Source organism: Lycorma delicatula, chromosome 4 (assembly GCF_047948215.1).
Source record: "Lycorma delicatula isolate Av1 chromosome 4, ASM4794821v1, whole genome shotgun sequence".
In the NCBI taxonomy this organism is placed as follows: Eukaryota; Metazoa; Arthropoda; class Insecta; order Hemiptera; family Fulgoridae; genus Lycorma; species Lycorma delicatula.
The window spans coordinates 56,878,360-56,897,254 of NC_134458.1; the positions used below are offsets into that span (position 1 = coordinate 56,878,360).

The window sequence follows — 18,895 nt, forward strand, 5'->3', positions numbered from 1 at the left end:
TATTTATAAAAACCCGATGCTTAAATCCAGAAATAACTGGGAACATAAATTACATAAAACAAAAACTTCACATAAAACAAACGTGATACCAATTTCAATTCTACTTTTTTTCATCAAATAACCACGTTGTAATCTTACTTTAAAATACGACAGACACATCAAATAAATCCATTTTAAAAAATAAACCAAATCTTTTAATAAGAACTTACATTTTTTACAAGTAATGCATGAAGAACAACATCTGTAAGGCCATTATCCTGTAATGACGAAAGGTACTGAGGTTCCTGGAAGACATACGCTGTAACTACATCTGTAGCGAGTAAAAATAATGATGGACCATAATATTCTGCATTACTAATAATATGTTTTAACGATGAGGGTAGTGATCCATCCATCACGTGCCTCATGCTTTCTGAAAATGAAGGATCCTGTAAAAAAAAATTCATATCAGAATTGAAAAATATGCGATTACTTTTTAAAAAACCAATGTATGCGTAAATAAATGAAAATGTATTTGATCACATAAGCATGAAGTTGAATTATTCATTCACTATATAGGTAACATATTATAAAATTATCTTAATTTAATAATCAAGAATAAAGACATTAGATAAATGTGAAAATCAGTAATGTAATACTGCATGGATTACACAATTTAGTTTTAAGTCTATAAAAGTTGAAAATAATAGCTCATTTCTTAGTTTATCTTTGAAAAGGAAGAAGACTATTATAATATCTATAGTTATATCACGACAGCAATCATTTAAACTAGATACTTTTTTACTGCTATCACATTTATGTGATCAAACACAGGAAAAAGGACCTTATCTTCACCGCGTAGAATTCACAGTACACCTGTTTTTAGTGATTCAGGTTAAAAAATGCAGTTACTAGGTTATTGCAGAAAACGCTACCTATATTCATTCTAAATAACTATAATTTAATTTATTTCATGTATTACCAACATTAAATAGTGTAAAATGTTATTTTTAGAACCCTTTTACTAGAAGCAAAAGGAATCTTGAACTTCACTCATATGATTTATATAGGTGACGGTAAGGTCATAAAGGAAAAGCCAGTTCACTGGCACAGCTAGCAGAAATTGTATTAAGTCTACTCCATCTGGTTTAAACCAACCTGTAATCACAGGAAGTGAAAGCGATATTTTTGTTAGTGTTTATGACTGGCTTACATATTTTAGAAATAAAGAGTGGAAAATTATAAAAATTATCACACATTTCGACCATTTCTGTTTTTCTTATGAAAACAAAGAAGTATTTTCTACAAAGAAATTAGTAGAATCTCCTCATGTAAAAAACACAGTGACAACTGAGACTGAGACTGAGCCTCAAGTGGACTTCCCTGGAGGCATTCCCTCAACAGGATTATCTTATGAAAGAAAAAAGTATCTTTTTGATAAAATTTGTCAGTACTGTGAGGAAGATTGCAGAGATAATTTATGCCCTGATTCTGGGTCTCCACCTCTTGCTGAAACCACAGAACCATCAATAGCAACTGCTGAGATTCAGGTACAAGAAGATATAACTTCTGCATCACCACCTCAAAAGAGCCAATGATGTAAAACAAAATAATTTTTAATAATCTGTAAAAATAATTTTTTTTTTCTTAAAAATAAATTGTTTAATGTATTATCACTCAAACTGTAAATTTAGTATAGCATAAATTCAATTTCTAATTAAAGACTACTACTATTACTCATTACACTCGCAAGCAGTTTTTATTATAACATGCCTACAGTTACCTTTTTGCAGCTCTTCAAATGTATGAACCACAAGTAAATTTTAATAACAAATTTGAAATCAGCACAAAATTTTCATACTAGGCCCTCCTTCCTGTTGGTGAGTAATGTTTTTCTGATCCTCTAAATATTGCAAAACTTTACTGAGCTTTTTCTCAAAACACACTTTGTTGTAATTGCAAATTCAATTGGTAGTTTTGGTTTTAAAACTTTAACAGTTTTTGGAATTCCTCAACAAATTCTATATCAAGTTGTTCAGAATTTTGTGTTCTTTCAAGGGATACTAATAACTAAAATTTGACCAAGGTGAAGATAAGGTCCCTTTTACCATGATTGGTCACATACACATAATATTTATAGATAAGGTTCTGTTTGGTCACATATACATAACCTTAATATTTTACAGATAAGGCTCTGTTCATAGAAGTATAGACGATAAATCATAATGCATCATCATAATTATCTCTGTCATTCACAATATTTTCTATCGAATATCTCATGGATAAAGAATAAAAACAAGGTTTATTGTAAATTCATCCAGAGATCTTATACAGCTATATTTTATAGAACACAACTTTAATCAGCTAAAATTTTATTAAACAAGAAAAGGTAAAGCAATGCCTTGGCATTAACTGTTAATTACTGAAAACTTAAAAAACATTAAATAAACTCTGATAAATAAACATTAATCTTTTAATTTTAGGTTCACCATTTCTAGAATTTCACTTTACGGAGTATTTCAAAGAAAAAACTATTGGGTTTTTTCCTTTTCTAACTAATATATGACATTATAACATATATTTTTAAAAGAAATACTTAAAAACATATTAAAAATAATACTGCTCAATTATTTTTAAATTTTGGCTTTAGAAGTCAGAGCCAAATTAAAAATAAATAGCTATCAAAAACTTAATACCTTAATTTTGCATACATTTCAAATGTTGTTTTTACTACTTTTTTGTGCATTTTATGAAATATTTAAGTTTTTAATTTTAGTTTTATTTAAAATAAGGGTAGACATAAATAAAAAAAACAGTGCCTAAAAATAACAAAATTCAAGGAAAAAGCAAAATTGATAAAAAGTAATAAAATAAACATAAAGAAACAACATTAAATATAGGACTACTGAGCATGAAAAAAATGCTACCTAGAATGCAGGATTAATTTATACCTAAAAACTACATTACTAGAAATTTTGCATGAAAATAATTCAGATATCAGAATGGCTTCAAGTATTGCACTACAATCTAATACTGAATAATCATACGTTTTAAGCTAACAACTTTTTTTGTTAATAATATTTCATTTAAGTTATCTAAAAGAAACTCAATAAATGACTGGACAGCTGCTTTGTCAAAAAAAAAACTGTGCATTTGGTCATGAGTAAGAGTTAAACATAAGCAAGAAAAAATATGCATAAAATTGAGAACTTCCTATTTTTTAAACACTGTTAAATACAAGTCCCATTACTTTAAAACCACTCACACTCAAAACAAATATAATTTTTCTTCTAAACTTCTAATTTGGAATGTCCACACAGAAACTAATCGCTACCTTAAGATCCACCCATAGTTAATAAAACTTATGTATTGGTACACATGAAAATAAAAGAACTTTTATAAATAAATCTACAGAATAAAATAAAACTCAATTTAAAGGTTACAAAAAGCAATGCAATTCTGAATGAAGGAAAAAATACACATAATATGTTTTTTCCTTTTATATATATAATATATTATAAAAGAAAGGCAAAAATTTACCAATATAAACTATAAGTAAACAGAATCTACCTCCTTTATAAGCAACAGCTTACATAGGAACAAAATAATGATTTAAAAAGGATCAAAATGTGTAGAAATAATTTATTAAATATTCAAAAGATTGTTTAAAAGTAAAAGAAATTATTTACAGTGATAAAGGATAACACTAGAATAGTGCAATCATATGTAGCAGTGACCCAAAACCTAGGATGGAAAGCTGACTTTTTTATTGCAGCTAAAAGTTTAATAAAATATCAAGCTCTTAAAATTAAAAATCAGATCAAAATCCACCAATCTCTGTGGCAGAGTGGTAGTGCCTCTACCTTCCATCCAGAGTTCCTAGGTTCAAATTCCAGTCAGACATGGCATTTTCCATATGCTACAAAATTCCATTTCTACGACCCATGGACAAGCTTCAATCTTAGTGGCGAAATCAAGCAAAAAAAGAAATAAAAATTGTTTTATTCTGTTGATAATTCTGTTTCAAAAAATAAAATAAAGGGAATGATTGACACCAGATCTGGTCTGACACACTTTCGTTGAAAACATAGCCTTATGCCAAAGGGAACTCTCAAGAGATTTTATCCTAACAATATTTCATATATCAAGGTAAACCACGTTAAAACGAAAATTTTAATTAAATTAATCTTTGTAATTCTTACAAGGACATTTCATGAAGCAAGTATCATACAAACTTTCTAATTACTGGTATATTTTTTAAGCACATTAAGAACATTCAAGTTTTTAATTTTAATAAATCTTACAACAGATACTTCCGCATTACCTTATCCCCCAAATGACTATTAATAATTTCTATTACTGACTCTTATATAGCGTACATGTTAATATTACTTACTGTTAGCTCACTGATCAATAATAACATTTTGTAGTAAAATTTTCTCTTGTATAATTCAAATCTATTTTTAAAGCAAGATCATGTCATGTAATGGTTGCTGTAAAAGAATACTGCTGTGACCGATTATAATTTATTCAAATAATTCAAATAGTAACCATCATTCTTTAAAATAAACACAAAAAATACAAGCAGTACTTAAACATTTTTTTTATTCATAACAGAACTTAAAAACCTACTTGTAAAGCTTTTTTCAAAAAATTAAGCATCGATTTCAAAAGGGCTGCTCTCTGAGGTAGACACGTTTTACCAGTTTTACCTTGAGAAGAGCGTGGATCTGAAAGTAAAAACATATAATTTTATTATTTTATCTAATGAAAAATTAGACATCACAATGCACTTAATTAATTGAATCATCGTTAACTCAGCCTAACTATTGTTAAAAGGCTTCATAGAACTATTGTACCATTTATACAAATACAGACATACATGCATCAGTCCACCTAACAAAAAACTAACCTAATCATATTTAGAAAAAGAGTTTACCGATATAATGAAACATTCTCTTAGACATCTCTTTGACAAGCTTTCCAGATACAGCAAAACCCACACTTAGTGACATTAAATACAAGTTTTTTCCTTTATTATTATTTTTATTCAATCTCTCTCTCGCACACAGACATAGAGACAGACAGACAGACGGACGGACGGACAGAGAGACAGACAGACATAGCAAAACTTAAGCTTTCATTAACCTTCTAGAAGATGTTCCTTAAATCTCATCACAATTCCTAGCTACTTTATTTTTTTAAGTTACTTAAAACACCATATATGCTTCAGCTGCAGGTGATTCTCTTGATGCTAGTTTAATAAATATTACCAAAATGACTTAAGAAGCTACAAAAAGTACCATGCAGATTCAATACACGCACAAAAGAGAAACAGGTATTTTTTAGATACTTTTCCAGTATCAAATAAATATGAAATTACTTACTATTAATAAAAACATTATAACTTACCGGATGAAGTTGAAGGTACTGATGTAGAAGCAGCTTTTGACGTTGAAGGATTTGAGTCGCTATCAACATTTATTCTCATCATTTCTTCATCAAGGTCGACATCAGAATTATTAGATATCTGAGATGGCACCTGTATTTCAAATGGTTGTTCTTTCCGACAAATAGACATCTCCATCTGAATCAAGATATTGATGTACAGATATTAGTAATCTTTTAATATATTTATCGATAACATTAGCTAATCATTATTTTTTAACAAACATTATCCACCAAATTAGTACTAACAAACTTTCAAACAGTAGACCAAAAAAGAAATTAATATTTTTAGTCATTGTAAAACCTATGTAAAGTACAGAAGAGTAGTATTAAATGTTTCTTAAATATAAACCTCAACCACTTAAAACATAAAAGCAATAAACATTTCACTTAATTGCTACATAAAAATATAATGCAATGTTCTAAGCATTATCCACACTCCTATCACAGATCAGTCAGTATCACTTATCATACTTCCTATCCTAGGTCAATTGCTCCTATCATAGGCATCATTGGTCAATATCTGATCTGTGATGGCTATTGGAACTGCAATAAAAACACAAAACATGCATATTGCCATCTTACACATAGCTTTAGGATATGATATTAACAGAAGCCAGTTGTAACAAGTTTAGAAGCATAATCCCATGACCAGAAATTGACAAAGAAGAATGAAGTGATTTTAAGCTGTTAGTTTTTAATGACCCGCTTCATACTCATCAACATTTTATTTTTGCTATTTTTTTCTATATTTGATTTATTCTTAGTTCTTAGTTTAAAAAAAAAATAAAATGATTTAGAGATTTAAATCTTTTTATGAAGCTTGATAGAATGTTAGAAATCAGAGCAATGTGTGATAGGGTATTCAATTTCTTATCTGCTATTGCAATACTAATACAGGGTGTCCTATATAAAATGCAGCCCACCCAACCTTATATTGGTAGGTATTGAAATAATAAAAAGGCATGTGTAAATGTAAATGTAATTTTTATTATTACCATCCATTACCTTACATTTAGAGTAAATGTTGGAAGTGGCCGCCATCTTCTTGAATACAAGCTTCAATTCTTTTTACAGCGTTTCTTGCAACTTTTTTCAAAGTTTGTGGCTGGATATTTAACACAGCTTGTTCAATACTGACTTTCAATTGTTCAAGTGTTCGTGGTTTGTTGCTGTAGGCTTTTTCTTTGAGGTAACTCCATAGAAAAAAATCCGCCGCAGTCAAATCTGGAGATCTTGGTGGCCACAAGCCTCGACCAATAACACAATTACCAAAGAATTCCTCAACGAAATCAGAAGTTGAACATGCGTAGTGCGATGTCGCACCGTCATGTTGTAGACAGCAGTGTCTGTCTTCCTCTTCCAAGAGTGCAATGAACTGAAATAAAATATCCTGATATCATTCTGCATTAATGGTGTACTCGGAAAAAATAGGACCAATTATTTTCTTCTGCGATATCGCGCACCACACGCCCAACTTCTGCGGGTATAATTGTTTTTCGTGATAAATGTGGGGATTTTCAGCACTCCAAATTCTACTGTTTTGGCTGTTTACGTAACCATCCAAATGACACCGTGCTTCATCTGTGAAAAATAACGAATCCATAAAATTAATTCCCTCACGCAGAAATCGACGGAACCATTGATAATATTGTAGCCATTTTTCTTTGTCGGGCTCAAGAAGTTGATGAACCGTTTGAATTCGATAAGGTCATAATTGTAATCGTTTGGTCGCCCGATGAACAGTTGAGTTAGACAAATTAATTTCAGCAGACAAACGTCTGATCGATTTATTTGGCGAGGCGAGTAATCGGTCTTTGATTTCAGTGACTGTATCTGTATTCAACACTGACGCAGATCTTTTGTGTTCCTTGTTATTAACAGAACCGGTATCTTTAAATTTTGCGACTAACCTTAATACTGATGTTTTGTTAGGACCTGGTTTATTTGGGTACTTATGGCGAAACAAATCTTCCACTGCAACCACTGATTTCGTACTGCAGTTCGACTCAACGATGAAAATACGTTCATCTAGCGAAAACACCATCTTGTCTCTAGCAATATACTGAACGTTATGATTGCACTGTTGTTACTATCGGTAGTGTTCTACTGCGTCGCCGCGATGTTCAGATGTTGGACGAGTCCATTTCAGTAACGAGTAGGGGAGTAAGCTTGACTTTTGAAATTTCATGGATGAGTGATTGATGGGTTGCATTTTATATGGGACACCCTGTAGTATTACGAGTACTAATATTGCTAGTATAGTATTACCAGTATAGTATTGCAGTACTAATACTAATGCTAATACTAATACTGGTAATAAACAATGACCACAGATTTTCCTACTTTTAATAAAGTACATTTTAGAAAATATTAAAATCATTAATGTTGAAGAATGCCAACCAAGAAAGTATTCTTCAGAATTGAGATTCTTTCTATAACTTGAACGATCATACGTAGTACATTCATTTATTTTTAGTACATTTTCCAAATCTAACAGTATGTTAACCTATTCAAGTAAATATTTTTGTATGAAATGCAAGAGTAAAAGCAGAGTGGTTCTTGAATTTACTTATTCCTGCTACATGCTACATTTGGCTTTTTTTGTAAATAGTATTGCTTTTTGAACATTAAAATTTCCATTAACAAGTTCACAAGTTAATTTAACTAAAAAGATCAAAAATTAAATAGCAGGAACGGTAATACTATTAGTATTGCAATAGCAGATAAGAAATTGAATACCCTATCACACATTGCTATGATTTCTAACATTCTATCAAGCTTCATAAAAAGATTTAAATCTATAATCATTTTATTTTTTTTAAATTGTACAGAAAATATTTTTCTTGAATTGTACACTAACTCTTGTGTACAGCTAATAGAATATTATAAATCATAACAAACTGCAATGTACAGACAGAATTGCTACCTCCACTCCATGCAAAAAAAAAGAAGTAAATGATTCTTACCTGGAGTCTATTAATAAAACTTGTCAGCCCACCATGAGCTTGGAATGCTTGCATGTCAATATTGGTAATGAGATCAATAACTCTAACAGCTCGTGTAACAAACTGAAAAAATAAAATAAAGTAAAATAAAAATAATTAACATAAATATTCTTATAGACACAATTATATTATTAATGTAATAACACTTTTAAAAACATAAAGTCTATTAATGCAAGCTGCAAGTTATAATAACGATTTTAACTCTTTCACTGCAATATTTTAAAACTTAATAAAAGGATATGTTCATTATGTTTAAGTAAAGTTGGTTGAGTTTTAACCAACATTCAACTTAACAAGACTACTGTCACTTCCAATGCATGTTACAGAGCCTCTTGTACAATTCTATGTGCCAACTCTGTAGCATTTAACAGATCACCACCATTTCATTTATAATTCCTCTCAATGTAACCAATAACCATTTAACATGTTTATTTTATTATAAAGGAAGACAGTAGTGTTCCAATTCATTAATTGTTGGTTCAGGCAAAGTTTTCTGCGATTTTTTTTCGGTCTATTGTTTGACAATTTAACCAATAAAAAGTATGTTATTTTTGTTTTCAATGTAACTATTTTTGGCATAAAATAATAGTAAAGGTAAATTTAAAAAATACAATGCACTATTAAAAAAAAAAAAAATTAAATACATTTTACTGGCAGAAGACAAGTAAGCCAAATTCTTCCTGGCAACCATTCCATGTCCAACCACAACAATCTCAACTTTTCTCTTTTTAAACGATCCTGTTTCCATCCATCACCATAATAACTTGTAGAAGTACCTGGAATTACTATCATACCAACAACAAATAATGAATTGCTTGAAACTGTAATGAACTGATACAGGCAGTACATATGAGGTCTGTTCAGAAAATAATCAAACTTTATTCTTTTAATCTTTATTATTAATTTTACAGATTATTGCTCCTTGTCACCTATGAAGTACTCTCCTCCTGTATTCACACATTTTTCCCAGCGGTGTTTCCATACGCATGGCAGTTCTGGATAGCTTCATTGAAATAGCTTTTAAGGTCTGTGATGAATTTGCTTTAATGTCATCAATAGTCTCAAAACAGCATCCTTTCATTATTCATTTTAATTTCAGAAATAAGAAAAAATCACAAGAAGCCAGGTCTGCCAAGTAAGGAGGCTGAGGGAGGGCAGTCATCTGATTTTGGCACAAAATGACGAATTGACAAAGCTGAATGTGCAGGCCCATTGTCTTGGTGAAGGAGCCAAGAGTTGTCTCACCATAACTCTGGTCTCTTTTTGCAGATTCTTTCATATAACCGTTGTAAAATGCCTTAACAGTATACATGGTTCACTGTTTCACCTTGAGGTAAGAATTCAAAAAGCACAATTCTATTGAAATTGAAAAAAACAGAGAGCATCGCATTGGATCAAGACTGACATGCTTTCTTGGGGCGTGGAAATCCTTTGCCATTCCATTATGAAAACTGAACTTTTGTCTTGATGTCAAAGCCATAAATCCAGCTTTTGTTACCCATTATGATCCTTCGCATGAATATTTCATCATCACTGGCTTGTTCAAGAAGTTGCCAAAAAACATTCACTTGTTCTTTTTGCTGTTTGGTGATCAAACAAAGAACAAACTTTGCCGCAACTCGATGCATGTTCAATTGTTTTAGCCAAAATGTCATGGCATGATCCAATTGAGATGCTAACCTCTACTACAATTTCTCTGACAGTCAACTGGCTATTTACATGTACCAGATCATTGATTTTCTGAACGTCGGTGTCACCAGTTGAAGTCAAAGGCCTTCCTGGTCGAGAGTCATCTTCAATTGACTAATGACTACTTTTAAATTGTGAAAACTATTCGTAACATTGTGTACGAACCACAGCATCATCTCCATAAGCTTGTTTAAAATTTGAAACATTTCTGTGAAACTTTTCCCCAGTTTCACGCAAAAGTTTAAGTTGTATTGATGCTACAGAAAATCACACATTACAAAAACCACTAATACTTACACTCAAATAACAATAACAAGAAAACTAAACAGGATCTAAACAATCCAAGAACATGTGGTTACAGAGGAGGTTATGCTGAACACAATGATGTCAATCGTACATCACTAAATATCTCTGTTGGCACATAATTAAAAATGTTCAGTTATTTTCTGAATAGACCTTGTACAATATTCGAATCTAACACAGCAACAAAATCATAAGTGATGTTTTCTTATGGAAAAATTTTAAAACAATTTAGTTTTGTTTAATAGTAAATTTTGCCATTCTATGCAGATCTATGTAGATTTGTTTGAATATACACTCACAATTAACCAGCTTGCACATAAGTAAACTTTCTGTATGGCTTCACAATCTCAATATATCCTATGGAGAAGACATACAGTGGTGTATATTCATACGACATACCACTCCTGCAAATGTTACAATCAATTTTTTGTACTTGAGAGCATAAAGCCAACATAATTAACAAGTGCTTTATAACTGTTGTTATAACATTATGTAAAAGTAACACAAGCAAAAATATAGTGTCATATATGAGAGGAGGGGTGACAGCGAAAATTTTAAATTATTTACATTTTCTAGATTGTGCATTCTTCTAAAAGTTTTTTTGAAACTATTTCAAATGCATCCTGTTGATTTTTAAGATCTCCATGAACTCCTTAATTTAAGTTTGACAGATGAGGTTGGCAAACAATAGTTATAACAGAACATGAGTTTGCAAAGTAAAAGCACAATTTTTAGTTATGCGATTAAAAAAATACATATATAATCTGTAATAATTAATGCGATTTGGATTCTAAGTAAGAACTGAATTAGGTAAATCAGATAATGAAGATGAGCTTATGTAGTTGTATAACAATAATTATCCTAAAAGTAACAACAATCCTAAAAGTAAATTAAAAAATAACAAATAAACAATATTCAAGACCAAAATCGGTAGAATGGATTTTAATAGATTTAAAAAGCACACCTTGAGCTAGACTTGGGCTATAATAATTTACATATTATTATAATAATAATAATAATGTCAAACCATACTCATGCATAGAATCAACAGTGTTAAAACAATAGAACAGAGTAATACCATCTAAATAAACATTTTTATAGCATCTTAAAACAAAATTGGAAGATAACTCAACTATTCTAAAATGATACAAACTTACTCATTACGATATAGCTAAAATTCATTTGAAAATTAAAAACGTATAAAATAATGCAAAAAGACAACAGTTCAGCATAATTAAGCACTTTAACATTAACCCAAATTAACTATAAAATTTAAAGTGTTTTTTTCATTATTAACCCTAATTTTTTTATCATTTTTCCCTTAACAACGGGTAGTATGTTAACAACCTACATTATCTGGAGTCTTTTACAGCATTATTATATCATACTATGACAATATTTTTCTTCAGTTTTTTAACATTTTAAAAATGTCTACCATATATATATACGAGGTGCAACAATAAAGTAATGAGACTGATTTTTCTTTGCAAGATGTGGCAACCCTGCAGCTTGCGTAGGCACACCATATTTGACCTTGGTCTATAACTATAAGCTACTTCTAGTCCAAGCAGCACATTGATGCAACTGCTCAGTTGTGAGTTGTGCTGTAATATGTGAGCACATGTTTGTGTCTCTCGTCACAGAAATGAAACCGCAAAATATTGCACAACGGTATGCCATTTCTTTTTGCGTTAAATTGGGTGAAAACTTACGGTAAGCTTCAGAAGGCTTTTGGAGAGGAGGTTATGTCAAGAGCTCAAGTTTTTCGGTGGCATAAAAGTTTTAGTGAAGGCAGAACGAATGTTGAAGATGAAGACCGCAGTGGACGACCATCAACCTCACGGACAAATGTCAACTTGACCAGGGTGCGTGAAATCGTACAATCTGATCGAAGATTATCAGTGAAAATGATTGCAGAAGAACTCAACATCGATCGAGAAACGGTTCGTCTAATATTAACTGAAGATCTTGGTATGAGAAAGATTTGTGCAAAAATGGTCCCCAAAAATCTCACACAACAACAGCGACAAAACACGGAAAAATGTGGCAGCCGATCTGTTAGAGCAAACTGAAATCAATCCAGATTTGTTGAGCCGTGTTATTACTGGTGATGAAGGTTGGTTTTTTCAATACGATCCAGAGACAAAGTTCGCAATGGTGCTCAAAGGGATCACCCAGACCAAAAAAAGCTTGCATATCAAAGTCAAAAGTGAAATGCATGCTTGTGTGCTTCTTCGATTCCAAGAGAATTGTTCATAAAGAGTGGGTGCCTCCTAGACAAACAGTTAACCAATATTTCTACAAAGAAATTTTAGAAAGACTTCGTAAACGAGTTCTTCGTGTCCGTGCCAACATTGTTGATAATTGGATTCTGCATCACGATAATGCGCCATCCCATACTGCTCTGTCATTACACCAATTTTTAACCAAACCAAATTTCAGTACTACCACAGCCACCTTATTCACCAGATATCGCTCCGTGCGACTTTTTTCTATTTCCAAGAGTCAAAATGGCGGTCAAGGGACACCATTTTCAAACAAAACAAGATGTCCAAAAAGCTGTGACGAAGGTCTTGGAGGATATTACAAAAGATGAGTTCCAGAAATGTTACCATCAATGGCAGAAGCGCTGGAATAAGTGTGTGCAATTAGAGGGGAACTACTTTGAAGGAGACATCACTAAACATGACTAAAACGGTAAGCAACATTTTTTTCACATCAGTCTCATTACTTCATTGTCGCACCTCGTATATATATATATATATATATATATATATATATATATATATATATATATCTATGCTCTTCCATTCCCACACATTTCAGCTTATTACTGTAAGTTCATTCAAACATATATGCATTATCTTTGAATTATTTCATGCGATTGTATTGTTACAATCTGTATTACATTATACTATTTAATCAAAAAAATTATTTTTTTTTGTTTTCTTTTTTTTCTATCATATACGAGATGCAGAATTTCATTTAAGAATTTTTCATTGGCTAAGTATGGTCAGCTGTAAAAAAAATTAATCCATAATTATACAGGATATTTATACAATATTAACTGATAATAGTTCTGCTGTAACAATGGCTTTGTTTAAAAAATTAAAAAAATTTATCACTGTACAAATGAACTTTGATTGGTAATTTAGAGATTTGATATTATTATTCTCTAACATTTCAAACAAAACTAAACAAATTTTATTTACATAATACATTTTTTGCAAGTAAAAATTTGGGAATTAACAAATATAATTCTTATTGCTATCAGATAAAAACTCATAAGGTAAGTGGTTCAAAACAAGTCAGATAAAATATCTTTCCAAGTCAATATTATTAATAGTATCAACAAAACAACTATTAATGTTCAGAAATGAGAATGTCTTCTGTATAACAGATAAAAATAATATATTTATATGCTAAAATATTAATAAATAATAATTCAAATGCATAAAATATCTTTTTTTTCTAACGTTAACATTTATAAGACCCATATTCCTCTGTACCAATACATTGTAATTTTTATAATCAAAAACCAACTGGAACAACCCAAGTACAGAATTACAAAGTAAATGAAATGACACTTACCTTTTTTTTATTCCAAAAGAACTTTCGTGGGATCCTGCATCATCAGTTGTATATAAGATATATTTATATAAAATTACATATCAAATGAAAAATTTTTAAATTAAAATTAAAAGATTAAAATTGCAATCATGTGCACAGAAAGATATGAAGTCAATTAAATAAAATAACTACATAAATATGACATCATAATTGAAAAATTAAAATTAAATTTAAAATAAAATAAATAGGAAATTTATGCTATGTAACCTGGCCAAGAAAAATGTACCAGTAATGTGCCAGAATGTAACATTGGCTGGCCAAGTTGCACAGTATAAATTTCCTATTTATTTTATGTTATTTTAAATTTAATTTTTTAATTATGATGTCATATTTACATATATATATATATATATATATATATATATGTAGTTATTTTATTTAACTGACCTCACATGTTTATGTATATACGATTGTAATTTTAATCTTTTAATTTTAATTTAAAAAATGTTTATGTTTGATATGTAATTTTATGTAAATATATCTTAAATACAACTGATGATGCAAGATTCCATGAAAGTGCTTTTGGAATAAATAAAAAATAATAAGGTGTCATTTTATTTACGTTGTAATTCTGTACTTGGCTTGTTCAAATTGGTTTTTGATTATAAAAATACAATATATATTTTTTTTCTCAATAATGTTTACAAAAATCAATTACTTTAAACAAAAAAAATATTGAGTCAGTAAAACCTAATATCATTTGTCATTTTAACAATACAAATATAAAAACACGGATTAACGTTTAGTAACTTTTTTCATGAAAAGTGTGATAAAATAAGAAAAAAATAGCTTGAATCAATTAATTACCAAATAATACAGAATCTTAGTAACTAAACCATCAAATACAGTAATAGGTAAATAAAAGTAACAAATTAAGAGTACTTTTCAATCCTTATATTATCATATATTTCAGAAATATTTTGTTCAGTATTAGATGACTATTACTAATTCATATTTGGGTGTATCAATGAGGCACTATTCAAAGATAAGGGCCAATGAGTCATAAATTGCAATTAGCAACACAACTGGTTTGGGCATGCGCAGTAGCTTTAAGTAGTCTGCTGGGATGTAACTGCCACACTACCATCAGTTCACTATTGTTTGCCTTTGTGAGACAGTGTGTTAAAATCAGTGCAGTAATAACAAATCCTGCCAGTTGTGAACTGTGAAGATCAATCAGTGATTAGATTTCTAAATGCAAGAGAACATAATGCTGCTGAAATTCACCGTCAATTGTGTAAAACGTATGGGCCTACCACAATGAGTAAAAGAAATGCAAGGCAATGGTGTCATGAGTTTAAGGAAGGCTATTCAAATGTTCATGATGAACAGAGAAATGGCAGGCCTAGTGTCCGGACTGACAATTTCATTGAACATATGAATGCAAAAGTGACAGAAAATCATTGCTTTACAATCGGCAATCTTTCTCTAGAATTTCCGAAAGTTTCAAAGACAACATTGTTGAGAACCCTGACTTGACATTCTAGAGAACAGTAAACTGTGTGCACGATGGGTGCCGAAAATGTTGACAAGTGCTCACAAAGATCACAGAATGACATCTGCACGTTCTTTTCTTGACTGCTTTAACGAGGGAGACAAATTTTTTTCCCATATCATCACTGCTGATAAAGCATGGATTTCATGTCAATGCTGAGATGAAACAACAATCTGTGTAATGGCATCAATCCAGTTAACAAAACTAAAAAAATTAAACAAATCCAGTCTCGAAGGAAAATAACGGCAACTGTATTCTGGGACAAAAGGATGTGCCTTTGATTGATTTCATGTAATCTGGAACATCCATCACATCACAAGTCTAATGTGAAACACTTTCTAAATTGTGTTGTGCCATTCAAACCAGACTACCAGGAATGCAGAAATCAAAAATTGTTCTTCTCAATAATGCACATACACATAGGACTACATGCAACAAAAACAATTTAAAAATGTGAAAGGGAGATTTTTTATCATTTCCCCTAAAGTCCTGATCTCAGCCCAGTGACTACCATCTCTTCCTACACCTCAAAAACTGGTTTGCATGTCAACAATTCAAGGAAAACGAAGAGTTGAAAATCTCGGTGCAAGTGGTTACAATACCAGACGGTAGAATTTTAAACAATGGGTTTGAAGAAGCTTGTTTCATGATATCAAAAATTTTTGGAACAAAATAGTGATTATGTAGAAAAATAAAATAAATATGTAAGCATTTGAAACCATATGTAAGTATTAATAAATTTTTCATTTTTTCCCTGTCCTCATTTTGTTACTGATCAGTCCTTACTTCTGAACCATGCCTCATATAATACTGCATTTTTGTGGTTAATATTGAAATGGTCATGTATTAATATCGAAATTGATAATCATTAAAACACAACAGGAAGTAATTTATATTGTTTTAAAGAATTTACACTGAATAATTTATTAGCTGCAAATAATAATTAGTAAACAGTTTTACATTTTTTGTCTTAACAAGAGAACTAAGATATTTAAATATGGGCAAAGATAATGATAACTATTTTCTACAATCTATCAAAACCTTTTGATAGTTAAGCCGTTCACTACCCTTATTTAAATTATTAAATATATTTGCTTAGCCACTTATCATATAACAACTATTTACAAAGATAATAAAATACTGTTTTAAATTAAGTTAATCAAGGGTCCTCTGTGACTAAATAAAACATAAATGTAATTATATAAATTTCTCGCCCTTTAAACAACACAAAAAACAAAACCATAATAATAAACACATACAACAAAAGATAGAAAAAATGCAAAAACTTACAGTAATATGTTCAAGTTCAGTTCCAGGCCAATTAATAACTCTTAAAAGACATTCCATCATGCCGCAACTTACAAGGGCTTCACCACCGGCTTCATAGCTAGCCAGATGATAAAGAAAGCTAAACAATGCAGTTGCTAATGGTAATGGGAACTGTTCACTATTTTTCTCTGTTGTCAGTGACGTAATGCAGTTTCGCACCATTTGTGGAAGGAAACCATGGTAAAGGCCAGCACCCGTCACGTCTATTATCATGCTCAGGCGTGAACCAGGTTTCCTGTAAACCAAAACCATACTTTCATTACATTACATATCTACATGTATAACACGCTCAATATTTACAATTATAATTACAATTATTTTTCAATTAAAAAGCTATAATCAGTGGTAGAAACTGATTTGCAAAGCTTAAAATTTAATAATTTCAAGTTCAAAATTAAAGATCTGTTCAAGATTAAAAATTCTGTTCTAGTATGCTTTCAACAAAATGATAAAGACCAACTTAAGATAGTAAACAGAGTTAAAGTGGCAAACTGATGAAATTAAGAATGTAATAAATATGCTGAAGTTATAAGATTAGTACAGACAGAAAGGAATGGAGAGTAGAATTAAACCAGACAAAAATCAAATGACCCCCTTAAAAAAACTAATGAACTGCACTTATTTAAAAAAAATAATAGTAGCATCAACAATAAAGATTCCAAAAGATTAGAAAAATAATTAAAGCAAACTGTTTATTCATTGTAAATGAATGAAATGAGTAACCTGAACAAGAAAACTTTTCATTGACATATTTAGTTAGCAAATTACTTACATGAAATGTTTCTACTGGATCTGTTATAAAGTCCTGACACATTTGTTTCCAGTGTAATTTGAATAAGGTTAGTGTGGCTGAATTACTGAATGGTGGAGAGGAATACCCAGATATTGAAGTTATTTCTAGCTCACTCATGTCTGCAGTATGGATAGATAGAATATACAACACCATGTTGTTTTGTATCAAGTTTTTCTTTGGAAGTTAACTAATTACAGAAACACAAGAGACTGTTTAAAGAGCAGTAAAAAAAATTCTTGTAGTGCACAAAGATTTAACTTCATTCCTTTGAGTTGAAAAATCTTTATGCAGAATCTGTTTTGGAAGGCAAACATAACATAAAACTACTAGTGCAAGAACCCACCAAAAATGTCATTTGTGTGAAGAAATCAATCCTACATGCAAAAATAAACATGAGATGGCCTCAGATTATTTTAACCTATTTTTGGGTGTATTACACATGCTTTGGAAACATCTTACAAAACTCTGACCGTGCAAGTACCTAAATTTTATATAAAAGTTTACTCAACTTAAAAGAATACCCTTAACTCTAATAATATTTTTCATAAGCGATAAAGTTGTGTAAGGGACCTGCTGCCAGGCAGAACACTAGATGATGAAGCAATGAGGTCCATTTTCACAATTAGGATGTAAACAAAACAATTCTTGATATTGAACTATAAACCCAAAGCAGACCTACCACAAGTCCATACATACAAAGTTCTTACTGATCATTAATATGACATTTTGGGGATTTACAAACTGAATTTGAAGAAATGGTAAACTTAGAATAACTATAATGCCAAAAAATGGAACTACAAACCCACTGCTAAACAAATCAAGGCCATCTTATCTCCTGTTACAGCAATAATCCCTGCCCAAGTTCACTCCCCAGATTTGTCAGTAATTGACTATGGAAATAAAAAGTCTGTGTTCCATCAGCTTTTTCCAGCAGAGTTCACAACATAAGCATAACTGAAAGAGAGAATTTTCCCCCCAACATCAACTATATTACGTCTATATGTCGTTCAAACAATTATGATTAATTTTATGCATCATCTTCCAAGAGTATAATTAGAAGGTGCATATCCAGCAAACAATTATGAAATCATAGATAACAGAATGTACTGAATTTATTCACTTATTCTTAGAAAATATCTATACAACGTATATGCCATTGTAAATTAAACATTATCATCGAACAGGTAGATTAAGATAATTTTTAAAACGCTCCTGATGTCG

At 30.6% G+C, this 18,895-nt stretch overlaps 1 protein-coding gene across 7 annotated transcripts in view; it reads right to left on the bottom strand.

Annotated features, from left to right (window-relative positions):
• HUWE1 (HECT, UBA and WWE domain containing E3 ubiquitin protein ligase 1) overlaps positions 1–18,895 on the bottom strand; it is a 299,081-nt gene that overhangs the window by 244,771 nt on the left and 35,415 nt on the right. For all 7 annotated transcript variants that reach the window (XM_075363006.1, XM_075363009.1, XM_075363005.1 and 4 more), the window contains exons 8-12: positions 16,843–17,116; positions 8,397–8,498; positions 5,392–5,566; positions 4,612–4,709; positions 210–428 (exon numbers count right to left, since the gene is read on the bottom strand). In XM_075363006.1, coding sequence (XP_075219121.1) covers positions 210–428; positions 4,612–4,709; positions 5,392–5,566; positions 8,397–8,498; positions 16,843–17,116 — 868 coding nt within the window. The remainder of the gene's footprint in view (positions 1–209; positions 429–4,611; positions 4,710–5,391; positions 5,567–8,396; positions 8,499–16,842; positions 17,117–18,895) is intronic.